The sequence below is a fragment of the Egretta garzetta genome, unplaced genomic scaffold (genome assembly GCF_000687185.1).
Source record: "Egretta garzetta isolate BGI_Z169 unplaced genomic scaffold, ASM68718v1 scaffold268, whole genome shotgun sequence".
NCBI lineage: Eukaryota > Metazoa > Chordata > Aves > Pelecaniformes > Ardeidae > Egretta > Egretta garzetta.
Window position 1 is genome coordinate 1339055 of NW_009260600.1, and position 18126 is coordinate 1357180.

Genomic DNA, 18126 nt, shown 5'->3' on the forward strand with positions numbered 1-18126 from the left:
AATATTTCTGAATTGGGTTTTGGCAGCCGTTGCCTGGCAAAGAAGCTGCGTTGCCACTTCTGTATGAAAGATAATTGCAGTGTAGTGTAAAGGTGGGTTTCACATCGCCTAATTTTAGCTACTTATGCATTAGGTACCTAGTTTGTTAACCAAGGAATCTGCCTCTATAATCAGTATAATGAAGTCCCACCAAAAGACCACTTCTCCCTCTCAGGGGTGGTTGGGATGAGTCATTCTCAGGAAGCGCTGCTTTTTCCCCATCATTTACAGGGAGGTACCCATTTCCATTTGGTGTCAGACTTGCTTAGATAGCTTTGGCCAGATGAGGGGCATTCCGTCCCCACTGGACCAAGGCAGCGTGGGGACTACACCCGCAACTTTGTTCAAGTGGGAAATCATTGTAATCAGCAAATGCTGCAAAAAACACCCATGAGGCAGAACATCGACTGACAACCGTACCTGTTGAAGCCTTCTCAAGCGCTTCCCCCATGCTCTTCCTCCATTTTCTGGTCTGGGATATTTTGTTTATTTGACTGTAAGGATTTCCTCTTGGTCATCATGCTACCCTATTGATTTTTTTTTTTTTTTTTTTGGTTGCAAAGGGGTAATGAATTGCTTTGTATTTATTTGAATTCTGATACTTTCCCAGGATTATCATGGCTTGGAAGAGGGTGACTCAAGGATGGGGTTTTTTTTGGTGGGATTTTGTTGTTGTCGGGTTGGTTTTTTTTTTTTTTTTCTTCTTTTTTTTGGATGTGAGTTATGCAAACACTTGGGGGAAGAAAGAGCATTGTGATGTGGCTGATAGAGGAAGGATTTTGCAAGCAGCATTTTATAGCTTAGGATGCCTGTGGGGACTGCATGGTTATGCAAACTAGTGCCCCAAGGGGGACACATCCTGTCCTTCCTTTAGCATAACATGCACAGCAGATAGTGAGGCATGGCCAATGCTGTCTTAGAGCAGAAAACTTTCTTAACTACGACTTACAAAGCATCTTTTTTTCATTCCCGCTCTTATTATTCTGCCAGCAAAGAGGTGGTAAAGTTTCTTTCTTCCTGATGGAACAATGTAGGAAAGGATATATTTTGCTGTTCTTATTGCCTTTGATCTTTTGTTGGTTCTTCAGGTTCGCTTAAATTGCATATACCAAGATAAAAAAAGAATCTGACCTTTCTGAATTGACTTCCTCTCTCTGCTGTTGTTGCATGGAGGTTGCCTGAGAACGGGTATTTTTCTGTCTGCAATCTGTAAAGTGGTTCACTGCGTTATTAGGTATCTCGGGAGATCTTGTTACATGTTTCTCTTCTTTAAGACTTAAGTCTGCTGATTTAGTCAGTGGCAATGGCATTAAAAGTGACTGTTAGTACAAGTTTTCCTAAACCTCAACTTCAACAGATCTGTTTTAAACTTTACCAAATAAGTATGTTTCCAAACAATTGTGATAAAGGGTGCATAGGCTTTTCTGATAGATGCAGTGTTTGTACTTGCTGGGCCTGAAGTGTCTGCTGTCATATGTGTCTTTGGAACAGTGTGTTGAAGGTCTCTCTGATGGATTGCAGGACCCTGAGGATGCTGTGCCTGTTGGGCAGAGGAGGGCCTGGTGCTGGTGCATGTGCTTCGGGCTGGCCTTTATGCTGGCTGGTGTGATCCTGGGTGGTGCCTATCTGTACAAATATTTCGCATTCCAGGTAAGCCAAATATATTTCGTTATGGGAGGGCTGTGTTTTTCTCTGTTATGCCTTACATTTAGAAGAGGGAAGAGAAGCAACAGACTAAACCAAATAGCCTTTCTACTTCTTTTTCTTTCCAAAACTTCAGCTTTTCTAAAGGCAAAGTATATGCCCTGCTCTGAAGTTACCTAGCAGCAGAGGAGGGCAGGAGCAAAGCTGGCAAATAAAAGGGAGCAGTACCTTTGAAAACCTTACTTTGCAGAGAAAGGATTACATCTAAATAGGACTTGGGTTTAGGAACCCTAGTGGTGTCCCAGATTTTCACCTGCCCTCTCTCCTGTTTGGAAGTGCTGAGTACTGGAGGTGGATTAACCCCTTGAAAGCCTCCTTGTTTGACCCCACATTTCCTAGACGCATGTGGTCCTGCTAATGCACAGGAAAGGGACTGCTTGTCAAAGCAGCACAGTGACTCTCCTCCTTCCTAGCCTCCACAGGGATAAGAAATACAGGCCCCTCAGGGGACTTGGGAGAAGCACAGCCAACGCGGTTAAACATGCCCTGTCAAGTCTAATCCATGCTGACAAGATTAGACCTCTGACAAAATGTATTTTCAGACTTTAACAAATGGCATGGCTGTGAGAGGAGCCCTGTGAAGGTGGTGGTGCCAGGGAATTGGAGCATTTACCTGAAACATGGGGGATCCGAGTTAAATATTGTCTTCCTCGGGGGGGAATTGTCACTGGGCAGTGCTGGCTGTGCTGGGCTGTTACCCAAGTGGGGCGAGCACACCCTCCCTCCATCAGAAACTGCCAGGGTTGCAAGATTCACAGGATCAGAAAGGGAGAGTATAAGCAAAACAGGAATCCCTCTAGCCCACTGGTTAGTGCACCTAATTATAAGGTAGAAATTACGTGTTCTTGTCCCTGCTACCAGGATTTTTCCCCCCGCCCCCATTTTGGTAGCTGCTAATGTGGAAGGCAAAGTGATGAAACATGAGAAATTCTAGCTGAACTTGCAGCTTATGGTCTCTTTGGCTATCATGTTAACCTAATTTACAGGGGAGCAGTAGTGTTGCCAACGATGCTTAACGGCGTAGCATATCTTGGTGGATTAACACGCTCAGAGTAGCTGAAGGCCTGCTGTATTACTAATGCGTGTTTCATCTGTGCTTAGAACCATGGTGCTCCACCTTTCACCTGCCAGCTAGCTGAAGTTGAAAGTGTCGTTCAATTCAAACCTGTGGTACTTGTTCATGAGTCAGATCTGGGTGAGGGAAACATTCAGGAATTGAGCTAACATTGCACTGAAGGCATGCTTTCAATGTAAAACCTTAAATTGATGGCATGTGCGTATGCATAAGTTGTATGTTTCTAAAGCTGTCTGGCCTATAAATTTGGTATATGACTTCCTCTGACTCAGGACTTTATTTTACCCTTAACTTAGTTAACCTGCTATGTGTCCTGTGACAGAAGGACCCAAATTGGTCATTTTAAATTCTTTTTATTACCTTTTTGTCTTTCAAAACTGTTCAGAAAAAGAAATAATTTATTTTAAGAGAATGACTTTCAAAACTTCTGAGGCCTTCCAAAACTAAGCAACTTCACAGAATAATTGAGGTTGGAAGGAAACTCTTGAAATCATCCCCCTGCTGCAAGCAGGACCAAATTCAATGTTAGATTTGCTTTTTAAAGGTGATACGGATGACCAATTTCAGTGTCTTAAATGGTAATTATTGACTGCAGTTAAATCATAATAATAATATGCATGCATATAGGCCTAGGAACTTCGTCTTCTTTCTAAAAATAAGATGCAATGTGCCACAGATAATGGATGCAAAATGAAGACTAGATTTTATGAACCTGCTTTTGGGATCCTGTTGTCCTTGAATTCAAGGGAAGGACTTCCCCTGGGTTCAGTACAATCAAGGTTTTACCCATGGTCCTCTTGTAGATAGCAACTGGCTCCTACTTTGGTGTATGAATCAAATTAAAGGGAAAACATTTCATCTAGTCTGACAAGTTTTCCTTCTCTGCAGTGCTTTGAGAATATTAGTTTTAAACTTCTAACATGGCTACTGATGTTTTGTTGCTGTGTTGTTTACTATTTTTAGCAGGGTGGCGTGTATTTCTGTGGAATAAAGTACATTGAAGATGGCTTAAGTTTACCTGAGCCTGGGGCAGAGGCTCAGAGTGCTCGCTACCACACGATTGAGCAAAATATTCAGATCCTGGAGGAGGAAGATGTTGAGTTTATCAGTGTGCCAGTCCCCGAGTTTGCTGATAGTGATCCTGCTGATATCGTCCATGACTTCCACCGGGTAAGAAATATTTCTGAAGAAGCTGAAAGCATTTAAAACTTGAAAAATATTCCCCCTCAGTCATCCTGATAAATGTACTCCCTAATTATTGTGATGGGGGAAAGTGGAGGGTGGAGGAGGCAGCAGAAACGTTTTGATCAGCAGCAGGCTGCAAGCAATTACTAACTGGGCATACAAAGTACAGCGTTATACAATCATCATGAGGTAGTCTGTAAACCACCATCTGCAAATACAGTTCTGTTTTTAGAAAGGGAAAAATCTGAGAGCCATTTCCTTTCCTTAGTATGAGGAAGTAAAGAGAATCTTGTTCTTGCTGCACTAAGTCCACCGAGCCAGAGTTTGACCTACTGCTGTGATGCCGAGGGAAGTTTAGAAAGGGCTGTCGTAGCTTTGACCTCAACTTGCAGGGGCTGGTTGTGTCTGACGTCATTAGGTATGCTCAAGCACCCCCAGAGGTTGCTCTCCTAGCACAGCTCAAAACCCCCAAAGCAGCAGCAGAAAGGGAAGGAAGCGACCAGCTGACTGACCATGGGAAGAGAGGTCATTTTCCAGATGCTGTAGGAAGCCTAGCAGAAGCTGAATTTTCCTTGTGTACCACAGGCTACTGTGATTTCCTAAAGGCACCGAACCAGGGTATCAAGGCAATTTTAGCTGCTTCTTCCTTTTTTGTAGAAACAACTTTAATTGATAGGAATCATGGTAGTGAATTATTGGTAAAGCAGTTGACAGGCCTGCAGCTCTTGGTATTAAAGACAGAGCTGTAAAACAATTAGAAACTCTTCTTTTCTGTATCAGCCTGATGGAAGCTGTCTGATAGCAATGAAATGTTCTACAGCTGGTTTTCAGGAAGCTAAATTTATGTGAACATTTGAAGACTTTGCTGAACAGCTTTTTTAAGCAAGGCTGAAAAAGAATAATAGGGAAGCGTCCTATTTTTTTATGCAAACTTCAGAGTTTCAAGTTTTCCAGGCAAAACGAGTGCTATCTATCAAATATTCATAACCAGATTTGGAGGGAAACATTGCTTGCTTGAGCTATGTCATTTAAAAATATTCCTGAATATATTTGGGAAGCTTCTGTGAAGAGTTAAGAGCAAAGTCTCTAAAGAAGGAAAAGCAGGAGAAAAAAAAAAGCAGTATATCAGAAGTGAATAGGAACAATATAATATTAGAAATTTACTTTTTGATTTAATGGATTAGAGGCTTTGCTCTAAAGGTCAGTGCAAGGATTGTTTTGCCATAGGCACAGCACTTACTCCCATGTAATGAGATTAGTTGCACTGATGATTGCTGTCCTGGTACTATTTTGACTGTTGGGCTCTTGGTGCTCAGTATTTTATATACGTCCGCAGCCTTAGAGCTTTCAGCAGCTTGAGATAATGTCTTCTTTAGCAAGAACAGATGGAGTAAAACACAGCTCAGTGAACAGAGCCACAGGATTCATCAGGATAATTCCCGGGGCTTTTATATGTCTGTTTTTATCAAGTAATGGCAAATATTGCAGTTCAGGTACCATAAAGAGAATAGCTCAGCTATGAATAATGATTAACACTTCAAGTCAGTAGTATTTTTGAAAATAAAAGGATTTTTGTTGCATTATCTGTAACAGTATTTTTTTCCTTCTGTAGTTTGTTCCTACCAGCAGCTTTTCCCCTTTACAACAAAATACAAAAGTGTGGCGATTAGAGCAAGGTTTTTGCCCTGTTGTTTCAAAATGCAGGCACTAAGAATAAACGAATACTGTACTTGATTTCCTAACAGATCAGATACACCTTTGTAATTTCATTACTGTAGTGCATTTGAGCTACTTACTGCCTGCTGCCTTGCACAAATCCCTGTCATAGATTTAAACTCTCATCAAGACTGCCTTTTATTTCCGCATTTACCTACCCTCAAATTGGAGTTTGTTGGACAGATTTTAGAGTGAACAAAGCAATAATTTGAAGAACAACATGAGGCAGTAGCAGTTCAGCAAAGTCTGTGTGTGAATTTTCTGATGTTCTTGTTACTTTGATTAAAATAAACATTTCCTCAACAGAGACTCACTGCCTATCTTGACCTTAGCCTGGACAAGTGCTATGTGATTCCTCTGAACACTTCAGTTGTGATGCCACCAAAAAATTTCCTGGAGTTGCTCATCAACATCAAGGTATGGTTAAATCGTAAGTAATTTGTTATTAAGACAGGGAAAAAGCAGAAATTTTTTTTTTTTTCCTGCCCTCCCCCCCGCCCCCCCCAACTCTGACATTCACACAAGGCGCATGTGTTAGAAGTTAATTGATCGCTGGAGATGTTTGCAAAGAGAGAAGAAAGTCTGTAACCTTATTTCATTAACTACAATCATGAAGGAATTATTAATTCAGAGGAAGGCAAACAAACCTGATTTTATTCTTCAGTGCTACAAATTTGGCTGACAAAATTGCATAGATGTGGTGTACCTGGACTCTTTGATAGTACTCTGTGTTTTTTAATTTATAATCCATTGTGACTAAAGTTTCCATAAAGCATGTACCCACTGGACTAAGACTGGTTAGCCAAGAGGCTTGAAGTAGGTGTACTGGGGAATCCTTTTAACGTGGGCATTGTTTAAAGCCCGATGGTTGGCCCCTGCTTTGAACTGATCCAGTGTCTTGAGGGTGATGTACATGAGGTGTGTCGGGTCCACTGCGCATGCTCAGGGAAACGAGATGTGGCACTACGTGTGATGGACTAGCACTGCACGCGAATTCACGAGCCATCCAGCAGCCTTAAGGTGGATCTTCCTGTTTCCAGGGCGGTTTTGTAGGAGTGCTCAGGATGTGGATTGTATGATCAGCAAAGCCCATTTAAGCAAGAGGGGTTTTAGTGTAGCCAGATTCCTGGTTCTGCAAGCACCAGACCTTCAGAACAAGAGTCGTGGTTCTTAAAACCAAGGACTATGGAAAGGACCGAGATACCACAATCGCTGAACAAACGAACATGCAGTATAACGTTGTGGAAGCTCCAAATCGCTTCCCAGCAGGGTTTGATAATGGAACACTACTGCTGGGCTTGTGGGGCTGGTGCTGGCTGGCTTGTCGCCACCACGGGGACACGCTGTTCTGTTAGTACTAGTAACTGGGTGAAACGTAATGGCCTGTGAAATTGAGGAGGCCAAAGTAGATAATCTAATGGGGTCTCTTACTAATGTAATATGAATCATTTTTATCTTTATTTTTTTTTTTTGTAACACTTAAATATGTATGCTTTTAATGCAGGTTTAAATAGTACTTACCTTGGTTTTCAGCCTTCTGGTTTCTTTACAGAACAGCAAAACACTCTGGGTGGGGAAAAGAGCTGATAAGCTAACTTACGTCTAAGATTAGGGGCGAGTGTTTTAAATTTTATTTTACTGTGCTTTTGTAACTTTAGAATTGTTAATATCATCTTTGGGTTTGCATCTTTCAAACAAGGCTTTGGAATTAGGACTCCGGGAACCATTTTAGCCATTTCTGAGTGGTTCATGTATATAAATATATTTCATGTGAAAAATGACTTCATAAGTAAGTCCTCTGCTGCCTTTTTGCTGCCTATTTTGAGACTGGCTATTTAACTACACTTTGATTTCCTGTACCTAAGGATGAGGTGGTGTCTGTAAAACTCAGTGACCCCATATGTTTTTGCTTTATGCTGTTTTGTTTCCATTTTTAGTTCACACAAATTCCACTATTAAAATCTGTTAATTTCCTAGTTTGTCATTAGCGCTAAATCAGATATGCTTGGCTTACAAGTAAGAGGATAACCAGGCATCACACACTGAATTGAAAATCTGTGCAAAAGCAAACTGTTTTGATCATTGTCCCCGACAGTGAGTGCCCTAATTTTACGAGACATCTGTTTAATTCTCATTGTATTAACAAAAAGCTGTGGGCATTTGATGTCTCAGAAAATCAGGCTAAATGTTTTGTAACTGAAATTTGGGAAACCACTCTGCAGATGCACAAAGTGAGTAAATTTCTGTTCACTGTCCTGCAGTCACGCTCGTTGCACAAGGAAAAAAATGTATGAAATTGAAGTGCTCATTTCATTAAAATGAACACTTGAATACATGCAGAGGGCATTTTGTGAAAATGGAGGTGCTCTGGGCTGTTCTGTTTTTTAAAAAAAGCCGTAATTGTAGCCTAAAGAATGACATTTCTATATATTGATACAGTTTGCTTTAATATGCAGACAGTGAAAGGCCTCCTTTCCTTGGGAAACAGGGCTGAAACCCGTATGTGTTCATCCACCTCGTTCTTATGTTGAGCCAATGGGCCAATTTTAACTGAATGCGATGCACAGGACTTCTCAAAGATGACGATATTTGTGGCTATGCAGGTAATTGCTCCTGCAGCAGCTGGGCAGAGGACTTTCCTGTACTGAGCTCCTCCTCCTCTTGTGCCCCCTGGGAGGGATGAGGAGGCTGGGTCTGGGGGGTGGTCCAGGAGGTCCCGGAGGTCCTGCAGTTTGGAGGGCACAAGCCCAGGAGCGTCCTTACAGGTTGTCCCAAGTCCTCAGCACCACTGCCCACCCTGCTGGTGCCCTGCGCTGCCACTTTACTCTGGGGCTCCCTCGGGGCGTTCTCCTGAAATTTGAGAGACCAAGGGTTAAGATACAGTAATTTACAGTAATTTTAATTACCAAATAATGAGTCAGATAATTTGGGAGCATGAAGTCCTCTAAGTTCTTATTTAAAGAAAAACAGTTGCTGTTGTTTTCCTCCATCATGCTGAAGAAAACTTTCATAATTTAAAATGAATTTTATACAGTCCTTTCTTTCTTTACTGAAAATAATAGCATTTAATCGGCTTCTTCTCAAAATGTCGCTTGGACTGAAAAGGCAGTCTTGTTTTGCAATGGAAATTTCAAGTTGTTTATTGTCAATAAAAATACAGTGATCTTTTGCCACAGAAGCTGAATTTGTTTCCATAGTAAGTGATCATTTTATTTTTAGAAAGCAAGCAATACCTTCTCTACTGACATAAGTTAGAATCACACTAACAGGATTTCTTAAATGAAGTAATACTTCAAAGAAGCTGATGATTATTTACCAGTGGCGGTATTAGGAAATTGGCTGATAGCAAAGTATGTGCATCTTCAGCTGTGTACAGTGAGGTGTGCACAGGGCCGGGTTCCTCTATCGTTTCAGCTGTGGCAAAATAACACTGAAGGGACTAGGGAAGGCTTGAGAAGCCTTTGTGTGTCGTCATAGCTCTTCCCTTTTTCAGTGCATTGCCTTAAAACACCTGATACACCACCACGACTTTCTAATACCTGTCCATATAGACAATTGTGGGAGTCACTGTAATAACTTATGGGGATAGATGGTCTCGCCTGGCCTGAGAGTTGTGACCCACACTGTGAGCATGTTCAGGGCTTCCCAAACCCCGTGGGCTGCAGCTGGAGTATCTTCATCAGCAAGAGTATCTCCATGTAGAGCATGCTTCCGCTAGCTCCTCTTTGGGAGTAGCTCCCACTGAGGTCCGTTGGGCTGTTGTTAACAAAGCGAAAACTTTGGACGGTAAGTGCAGGACTGATCCGTGACAGTGGGTGCTCCTGGAAGGAAACATTTCTTCTCCACTGAAGACTAACGTTACTGTAGCAGGAGGGCTGTGGATGTTTGCATCGGTGGAAGTTTCGTGACCTTTTTGAATATAACTGTTATGTATTTCTGTAGTGCAGTGCGGTCATGTTTGCACATTTAGAATGAAATTCTGTGGGTAATATATATTTTGAAAGAATTCAAACAAGATGTGTCACAGCCATGTTAAAGAAACACATTGCAAACTGTTTCTTGTGTACTTAGACCACGAAGAGATGGCTTTTGACAGAGCTGTTATATTTTTGTTCAACAGGCTGGAACGTATTTGCCTCAGTCCTATTTGATTCATGAACAGATGATTGTTACTGATCGCATTGAAAATGTGGATCAGCTGGGATTCTTTATTTACCGCCTCTGCCGTGGCAAGGAAACCTATAAACTACAGCACAAAGAAGCCATGAAAGGTAAATGTTCCTCCTGTGATCTTTTGTGTTGGCAGAAGGTTCAATGCCACTTGAGTTCAATAAATAGGCTTGATTGTGTTGAGAGGAATGACTCTTATTAAAGCAAGGGCTGCTTATTGCAGTAACCGGCTCTATGGGCTTAAGTACGTCTGATATTTTCCGTGTAGGTATGGAAATAAGTCATTTTATTGTGCAAAGTGCTGAAGGCCCCAGTGAGCTAGGAGCTGCTAAATGTGTGTGTATGCATGGGTATGTTCTTCTGGGGTTCGGGCTTTCATCGATGCTTTTCTTTAATCTTGTTTCTTGACCCACCCTCCCCAAAACCAAAAAAACCCTTTGAAGAGAAGCTATAGCCTTGTAGTCCAAGTACAGAATTGTAGGTGGTTCTTGTCATTAAAGCCATCTGTAAATTAGTCCACAACTTCCTATTTGCATAAGTGAAATGTGAATAAGAGTTGTCTTCACAGGAGAGTTATAGTGCTTGGCATTCCTTCATGGAAAATGCTTGAAAAACCTCGTTTGGAAGAGTCTTGACAAGCTATTAAATACTGCCTTAAAATTTTCACTCAGATTTTACTCGACTTGCTTTTTTTTCTTTTTTTTTTTTTTTAAACTGTGTATGACGTAAGTGCACGCTGAAGCAATTTAATGGCTTTAGTCATATTGTTGGACCTGACTGCTTGGGAAAACAAGGAAAAGAAACGCATTTAAACATCGTTCTAAATTATTTTTATAAAAAACGAAAAGGTCTTAATAGCAAAATCCAATTCAAAATTCAGGATGTTGATCCTATGATAATAAATTATGAGCTTAGGTTGGCAGTGAGCGTTAGTTTGGCTAAAATTTGGTTTAAATCTGTCTTTCTCCTATTCCAAGATGATGATGATTAAATACTGCTAGCCCGCTACTTTTTGCCTATAGCCATTTATTCTTTCGCTCTTCCCTCTCTCGTGTCCCCGCAAGCATTTTTGCAGACATATGCAGAGAGGGAGATTGGGAACTGATCTGGGTTAAAACTAGCCAGTGGGGGGGGTTGGCAGGTTGTGGTTGATTTTCTAAGTATGGGTGTGTGCCTACGTGCATTTCTTCTGAGAGGGGGATCGAAAGAGGGGTAGTTCTGATTTCTGGTGGCATCTTATTATTGCGAATGTAAAACTATTACATCTCTGATGTACCTCATCCCCTCTTCTGTTTACCCTCCATTGTTCTTTACCAATACAAACAGGAATTCAGAAGCGTGAAGCCGTCAACTGCCGAAAGATTCGACACTTTGAGAACAGGTTTGCTATGGAAACACTCATCTGTGAACAGTAATGAGGAATTACTGTTCCAGGAGACTTAAAAGCTACAGTATGACCCCCACCCTTTGTATTCGTGTGCAGTGATTATTTTTCAAAATCTTTTATGTAAGTAGTGGACAGGGCTTTATTGCTGAACGCCTTCCATACTTTTCATCTCATGATACATGTAAAATCAATACGTTTTAGTTTTTTCCTTATTTTCAGGTGTCGTGTTCTTCTTATGTATGAATAGCAATTGTATAAAGACTTAGTTGCTAGTGCATTTCATGTGATGAATCTTGAATACTAGGAAGAAGAAGAAAGTCTTTGAAATACCCACCAGTTTTTAATTAAGTAAAATTGAAAAGAATTATTAATGTACAAATGGACTGCGAGAGCTACTTCTAACTGTAATATTACCTGCTATATAGTTTGTTACAGCATATAGACAAACCTGTATTTGACTCTCCCTAACAAAGTGCAATTTGTTTTCGTTTTTAAAATACTGTCACATATACCTTTTTAGATTGATTTCTGACTCGATGTTTTAAAATGGCAAGTGTTTGCTGTAACAATCTTTTAGAAAATTAAGAAGTAACTTATGTTACTAACTTGTATATAATCCATGTATGTGCAATGGAAAATAAACCTTATAAACCTGTTTGTCTAAAAGTCTTATGTTTACTTTTGCTATTACTGGGGTTCTTTGAGGGGAGGGGACTACAGTTAAAATTAATGCTTTTTACTTGCAGTGCTGTTTTTAGAAACGAGAAGATAAAATGGAATAGGGGATGGCTGAGAAATGAAATACAAACGGAGAAGCATGTTTCCTGTTCCTTTTTCATTTAAAGGCAATATTGTGCCACTTGCTTAGATTCTGGGCTGGTATTTCCACGATACATACAATCAGAGTGGAGATCCAAAGCTGACTTAACACGTTGTTAATGTCTGAAATCCCTGTCCTGAGTATTTGTCCAAGGATGTAATCTAGAGCGTGCCATGAGTCAGGCTGGCCCAGCTGAGAGCCAGGAGCATTCGCTACATGCCGGACTTTGCATTTCCCTTTGTTCAACTTCGCAGCATTCTGTCAGCCTGTGCCGTTGCGCTTTGCCAGTTAAGCTGGAGCTAGCTCAAAAGTATCACTCATACCATCCTGTGTCGTGCCATTAACAGTTTAAAACTGCTATTCTTAAAGCAAGTTTGAATTCTTTTCGTATGATTGGGATCTTTGTAATGGCAACTTTTGCAGGGGAGAGTGCAGGATAAGATGTATCGCAGTGCCTGCTGTTTTGAAGCTGGTTGCAAGAAAAATTACGGGAGGGGGGGAAAAAAAGGGATTAACACTCAAAAACAAAGCTGGAAAATCTCTCCCAAAATCCACTTCTAAGCTTCGGTAATATGGGAACTGACTTGTCTTTCTGACTCTGTTTTGAGCATTGATTTATCAGGGAAGTAGGAATGTTTAATAGACTATTTGCACATTTCTTTGCAAAAAAAATCCAAAACTGCTGAAACCGCTTAAATAACATGCACCATAGGTGTCCAAATCTTTTGTCTTAGTTAATTTAATCAAGAAGCTTTGGACTAATCTTATTTTTCATCTTTTAAAGGATCTTTTCTTAATACCGTGGGAGGATGCTTTACTGGTTTTGGAGCTGTTACATGATTGTAAACATGCTATCATCCAGCTTCCTGCTATTGTGAATGTTTGGATCGAGATAAAATCATTTGTTTTGAAGGAAGTTTCTTAAATACACAATACTACTACTTTGGTTTTGGCTTAATTTACAGTTCAGTTTTAGTGTAGGTGCATTATATATAAAAAGAAAAGTATAATTGTTACTTTCCAAAAGCTGGACTCTTTAAATCCATTCTTGATGGTGCATGGCAGTCAGGAACATCAAATAAAGCCTCATGTAGCTATAGGTTAGGTGCTCATGTATAAATTGTATTTACATAGCTACACTTTGGTAGAGATGTAAGCAAGCTGGAAAATCTGCTGGGGAAACTTCAGCTACAAACACTGAGGATGTTGCAATTGTGCTTGCAATACAGGTCAAATATATGTCAGGAAAGGGTTACTGGTGCGTTCTTTGGAACCCTGTATGACGCAGGATTCATGCTGAAGTACTTTCAAGCCTGTTTCCTACCTTTTCATGAGTGTACTGTCCCTATTTTCCGTAAATTAACATGCAACTTGCTAATTTTTAAGTAAGCCTCGCATCATGTTTAACTTCCTTTCAAAATAAAACTCGGTAAGAAACTTTTTGTTCTGCGGCGTTTCCTTTAACGGGGACACCAGCAAATGAGGCTGCTGAAGGGGCGGCGGAGGGGGAGAGGAACAGATTTGTTCTTACAGGCACAAGGTTTATATGGTCCTGCTGTGTGCCTGTGTCCCCAATGATTTTTGAGCCTGTTGGATAGCAGAAGGAAATTTATTTCTATCACTAGCGTGAAAATAAGCATGGGGAAGGAGGAAGAAACTCGCGTGCAGTGAGGGAAAGCTCCCAGCATGCGCTCCATCTTAGTAAATGCCAGGCAGTTTGGAAGGGAAGATGACCTAAACCACCCCGACTGCAGGAAAAGCCCCTGTTGTAGACAAAGTCAATAAAACACAGGACAAAAATCCATGGAAAAAAATAGCTCTAGGAGCTGCTTGGGCTTTTTCCTTTTTTATTTTTTACATTAAAAAAAAAAAAAAGTATAATAAGCAAACACAGCTGTGCTATACTGAAGAAAACCTCATTTCTAGTCCAATGAATTCCAGAAAAGGGTTAGTATAAAAATGACCTCACTGGACAATTATCTTTACAAATATTTTTAAAACTCCTTATAAGAAAGAAAATTAATCCTATTGATGAGACACACATCGTCAGTAAAGTAGCAAAATCAAAGAAATGCTACTGTCCTATGCCACCGTGTTTTATTTGGTGGAGGGGGGCTGTGTTGCTCTCCCATGGGTCCCAAACAGCCTCTAATGGTCAGGAGGCCTTGGCATGTGCATAAGGGTATGGTCACCAGTGGATGTGCGTGATCTGGGCTTGCAAGGAGTGATAAAAGCTCCAGGTCTTCCCTCCTCCGCTGGTTGGAGCCTTGCAGCTTTAGTGGAGAGCCATGGGGCAAATTTTGGCACAAAGAAAATACTGAAGGCCTGCGGGACAGAAAATGGAAGAGTTTGCTTATTTGTTGGAAGGAGAAGCTGCGGGGTTACCCGAAAACAACACACACAGATGTGCTGCACTTGCAGAGACAAAAAGTAGGGGCTGGATTCATTGGTTTAAAGAAGGTTGTTTCCGGCTGAATCAGTACCGGGGAGGCCAACAGAGGTTTATCAAAGCTGTCAACCAAGAGTATAGCGTTGCCCTCTGGAAAGGTGGGTCCGTGCTTTTGTTGTTATGAGTTGCGTGGGAGGATGGAAGCCTGAGACGACTGCGTTGGCAGAAGCCTGTGGTTTGGAAATAATAGCAGAGCTGTACTCTTGCTGGTGGTGTTTGTTCTAGCTGTAGGAGGATATTTTACTGTTAACGGGGGAAGCAACATAGAGGAGCCTATAGCGTTGTTTTCATACTATGCGTTTTGCTGGAACACTATACACGAATGCTTTCACCTAATTAGGGTATTTCACTGCCATGCCTTGGTAAAGAATGTCATCATCTTCGGCTCGCTCTTAACAAAAAGAACAAAGCAAGATCACAGGTAGATTTAATTCAGACAAATTCCTGTCCGATCGCTATAGGCTACGGTTGCAAATTTTCAACTGGTTTTCAGGTTGTCGGTTAAAATTAATTTGATTCCTGAGAACCACTCTCAGTAGAGCATATTCTGCTTCCTGTGGGCTTAGGAAATCCTGGAAAAGGAGGCATGGGAAACATCCTCGTTGGGGAGGCCGCCAGCAGCAGGACAGGGTGTTGCCCATGCTGGAGCACACTTCCTCACGCTGAGAGAGGAAGCAGAACATGGGACTGAGCAGGACGGGAAGGGAGGGATTGCAGTGGGGTCATTAATGTGGCCGTGTAATTGCAAACAACAAGAGGGCAGTGGTTTGTTTGTTTGTTGACCTTGTATTTCATTATCAGCTGGCAGTACCAACCAAAAGGAGCCAGGGGCTGGGGTTAGCGCTTTGCACGTGGTGTGACGCAGCCACATGTGCAAAGGCGTGTTTCAGACTAACGTCTGGGCACCTTCCGCAAGCAAGGAAAGCTGTACCGGGAATGATTCATTTTTTCTGATGTAATTGCACTTGCATTAAGGCTTCCTTTGATAAATTGCATCAGTCAGGGATTTTATTTTTTAGTACCCAGGTCCTCAATGCTAGCAGAAATCTGGGGGTTTGCATATAGGCGTCATACACATGCAGACATTTCTGCATTCAGCAACAACAGCCAGAGTGTCCTTTCAGATCCTGCTGACGATTTGATCACTTTGCTGATGGAGAGTCCCGCCTTAAACTCATCACACCCATAAACCATTTCCAGCTTCAAAGGCAGAGCTGATGCCAGTGCGATTGCAGGGCAGCGTTACTGGGAGAGGTCATGCTGGAAGGTGGATTTAAATCAAGTTTCCCCATCACAAATACTTCATTTTTATGAAAACTAAAAGAGTAGCAAGCTTCTATCATAGCTGAGCAGTAAGAGTCAAACTAAGAAGGCTTGGTTTCATTTGCAATGAAACCATGACTTTATTCCCACCGGCAATTACTATGAAACTATAGCAATGGTTTTAAGTGAAAAAATTGAGATAATAAAATTACTTAAGATTATTTTGCAGCTGGAAACATTGAGTCAGGACTGCCTGACTGGGCACTGTTTCACAGACTGCCATCTGTCTATGACCTACAATTTAAAAGCTGTTGTGGCAAGATGTTTAGAATAAAAATATTGTCAGGCCAGATGAGAAATTATCATTAATACTTTATTTCATCTTGCAGTGTTTCCTTTGCTTCTTTTTGTAAAAGCTGCTTTTCTTCTTTCCTTTGCCATTTTATTCCAAAAGCCCAAAGGCTCCATTTAAAAGAAAATGTTTTAAAATACAGGATTACAACATTCAAATCAGCATATCTAACAATGGGGGGGAAAGGTGCAGCAATTTACACATGGTTTTACATGTGCAAGTGCCTTTCTTTGAAAGTACATACACACGTTAAGTCTTCTTACTGCAGTTTAGATGTAGTTACTACATCTGAGGCTCCGGGATGGAGGATTAAAGGTTACTGTAGCTCAATTCATCTGTTGCCTCCCTTCTTCCCCCTCCAGTTGTAACCTGAAACGTTCTGGGATTATTTTTTTGCTTGGACCTGCTTACAGAGGGGAGCCCTAAGTGCCTTGCTTGATGAAAACGTGCATAAAATTTGACTTGAGAAGGTGCTTGGCATGCTAGCAATTTTAGAAAGTTATTATTCACACAGAGGCTGGTTGTCAGCTCTTTAAAAGGATACAATGTTCCCTAAGCACTAATGCACATGGGGTTATGAGAGCAACACAAATCCTTTGCCTTTCATTTGGATGATCTAGGGCCTGGCTCAAAGCACATATCAAAGCCGCTGTGTGGGAAGCTAACCCAGGAGGGTGTGTTTCCTTCTTGCTGACAGCTGGGAGGGTCACCACTGGCTCTGACCAAGTTTTCTGAGATACTCTGCTCTCATCTTAAATTCTTCTGTGCTCTTGAAGCCCATTGTGAGGGAAGGGCAACAGACTACAGTTTAAACAACAGTTCAGGGTGTTAGCTTACCTTTCCAAGCTGGTAGGTCTGCCTAGTTGTCTGTGGTTCAGCTGTAGAGGACAGGCAGTCCTAGACTCCAAACCTTCCACAGCATCTGGTATCGTCTGACTAAAAGGAAGTCTTTTAAATGTGCTTAGAAGCAGGGTAAAGTTACTGTCACAGTTTTACTAGAATCGTAACAAGGAATTTCTAAATCCCACTACAGTCTACAATGCAAACATTTCATTTGGCATTTATGTACCTTGCTTTGCCTCAGAAATCCCATTTGTTCTGTATTCACTTTACCGTAATTGGTTTAATGCTAATTATGAACCAGACAAAGAGACTGTTCTCCTGTTTTTAAGTTAATACCTATAAAGGAAAGGCTCAAACAAATTGATAAAGTGTGTGAATCTTAAAAATACTGAATTTTTATTGCATATCATAGTTGTACTCAGGTGTTTTTCTTTACATTGAGAAGTTTGATGGCAATCTCACTGAAACGAGTTTCTTTGCAGACGAATGATAAATTCGTGCATGTATTAATAGTCTTTATATACAAAGATTTTGCTTTTTCTAACAAGCTGTCATCAGAAAAATCTGAAATGAAACGTGCCAATTTGCAGCAGCAGTGATCTGCCTTCTAAATGTGGGTATATGCCTGCAGACACCAGAGGAGATTTTTAAGATCTGTGAATCGGGACACCGGGAGTTTGAGTCTCATTGGTTTAAAATCCAGAAGATTCCCTGAAGACTGGAGAATTTCTTACATGAAAAACGCAACTGTAATGCACAGTGTTAAAAGCAGTGTTTCAGTTAGGACTTGGATCTATGTCAGAGAGACAGCCATAAAGGATTTGTAACTTCTGTCCTACTCTACATCCGCAGAGTTATTTTTTTTTTTTAATATACAGTTCTACGGCTCTTCCCACCCCATAGAGAAGACGTATCGCCCGCCTCCAGCTTGTTCAGCACCTGAGAGACCAGGAAGAGCCGGGCGATGGCCTCTGGGCTGACTAAAGAAGCCTGGGAGATCTCCTTTCGCCCAAGGCTGCAAAGTGCTTCTTTCGTGAGGGAGAGGCCTTGACCACCTCGCCGAGGCGCCCCTCCTCCCGCCGTCACCTGCCACCTGCGGCTGCGACGGCCGGGTGCCCCCGCC

The 18126-nt window shown here is 41.4% G+C and overlaps 1 protein-coding gene across 1 annotated transcript; it reads left to right on the forward strand.

The window, feature by feature from the left end:
• The first annotated feature begins 1464 nt into the window (after window positions 1-1464).
• On the forward strand, window positions 1465-11931 carry ITM2B (integral membrane protein 2B). Its single transcript, XM_035900341.1, has 5 exons — window positions 1465-1689; window positions 3782-3988; window positions 6026-6136; window positions 9840-9990; window positions 11216-11931. The coding sequence occupies exons 1-5, from the start codon at window positions 1471-1473 to the stop codon at window positions 11302-11304; spliced, it is 777 nt and encodes a 258-aa protein (XP_035756234.1). The 5' UTR covers window positions 1465-1470; the 3' UTR covers window positions 11305-11931.
• Window positions 11932-18126: the final 6195 nt, after the last annotated feature.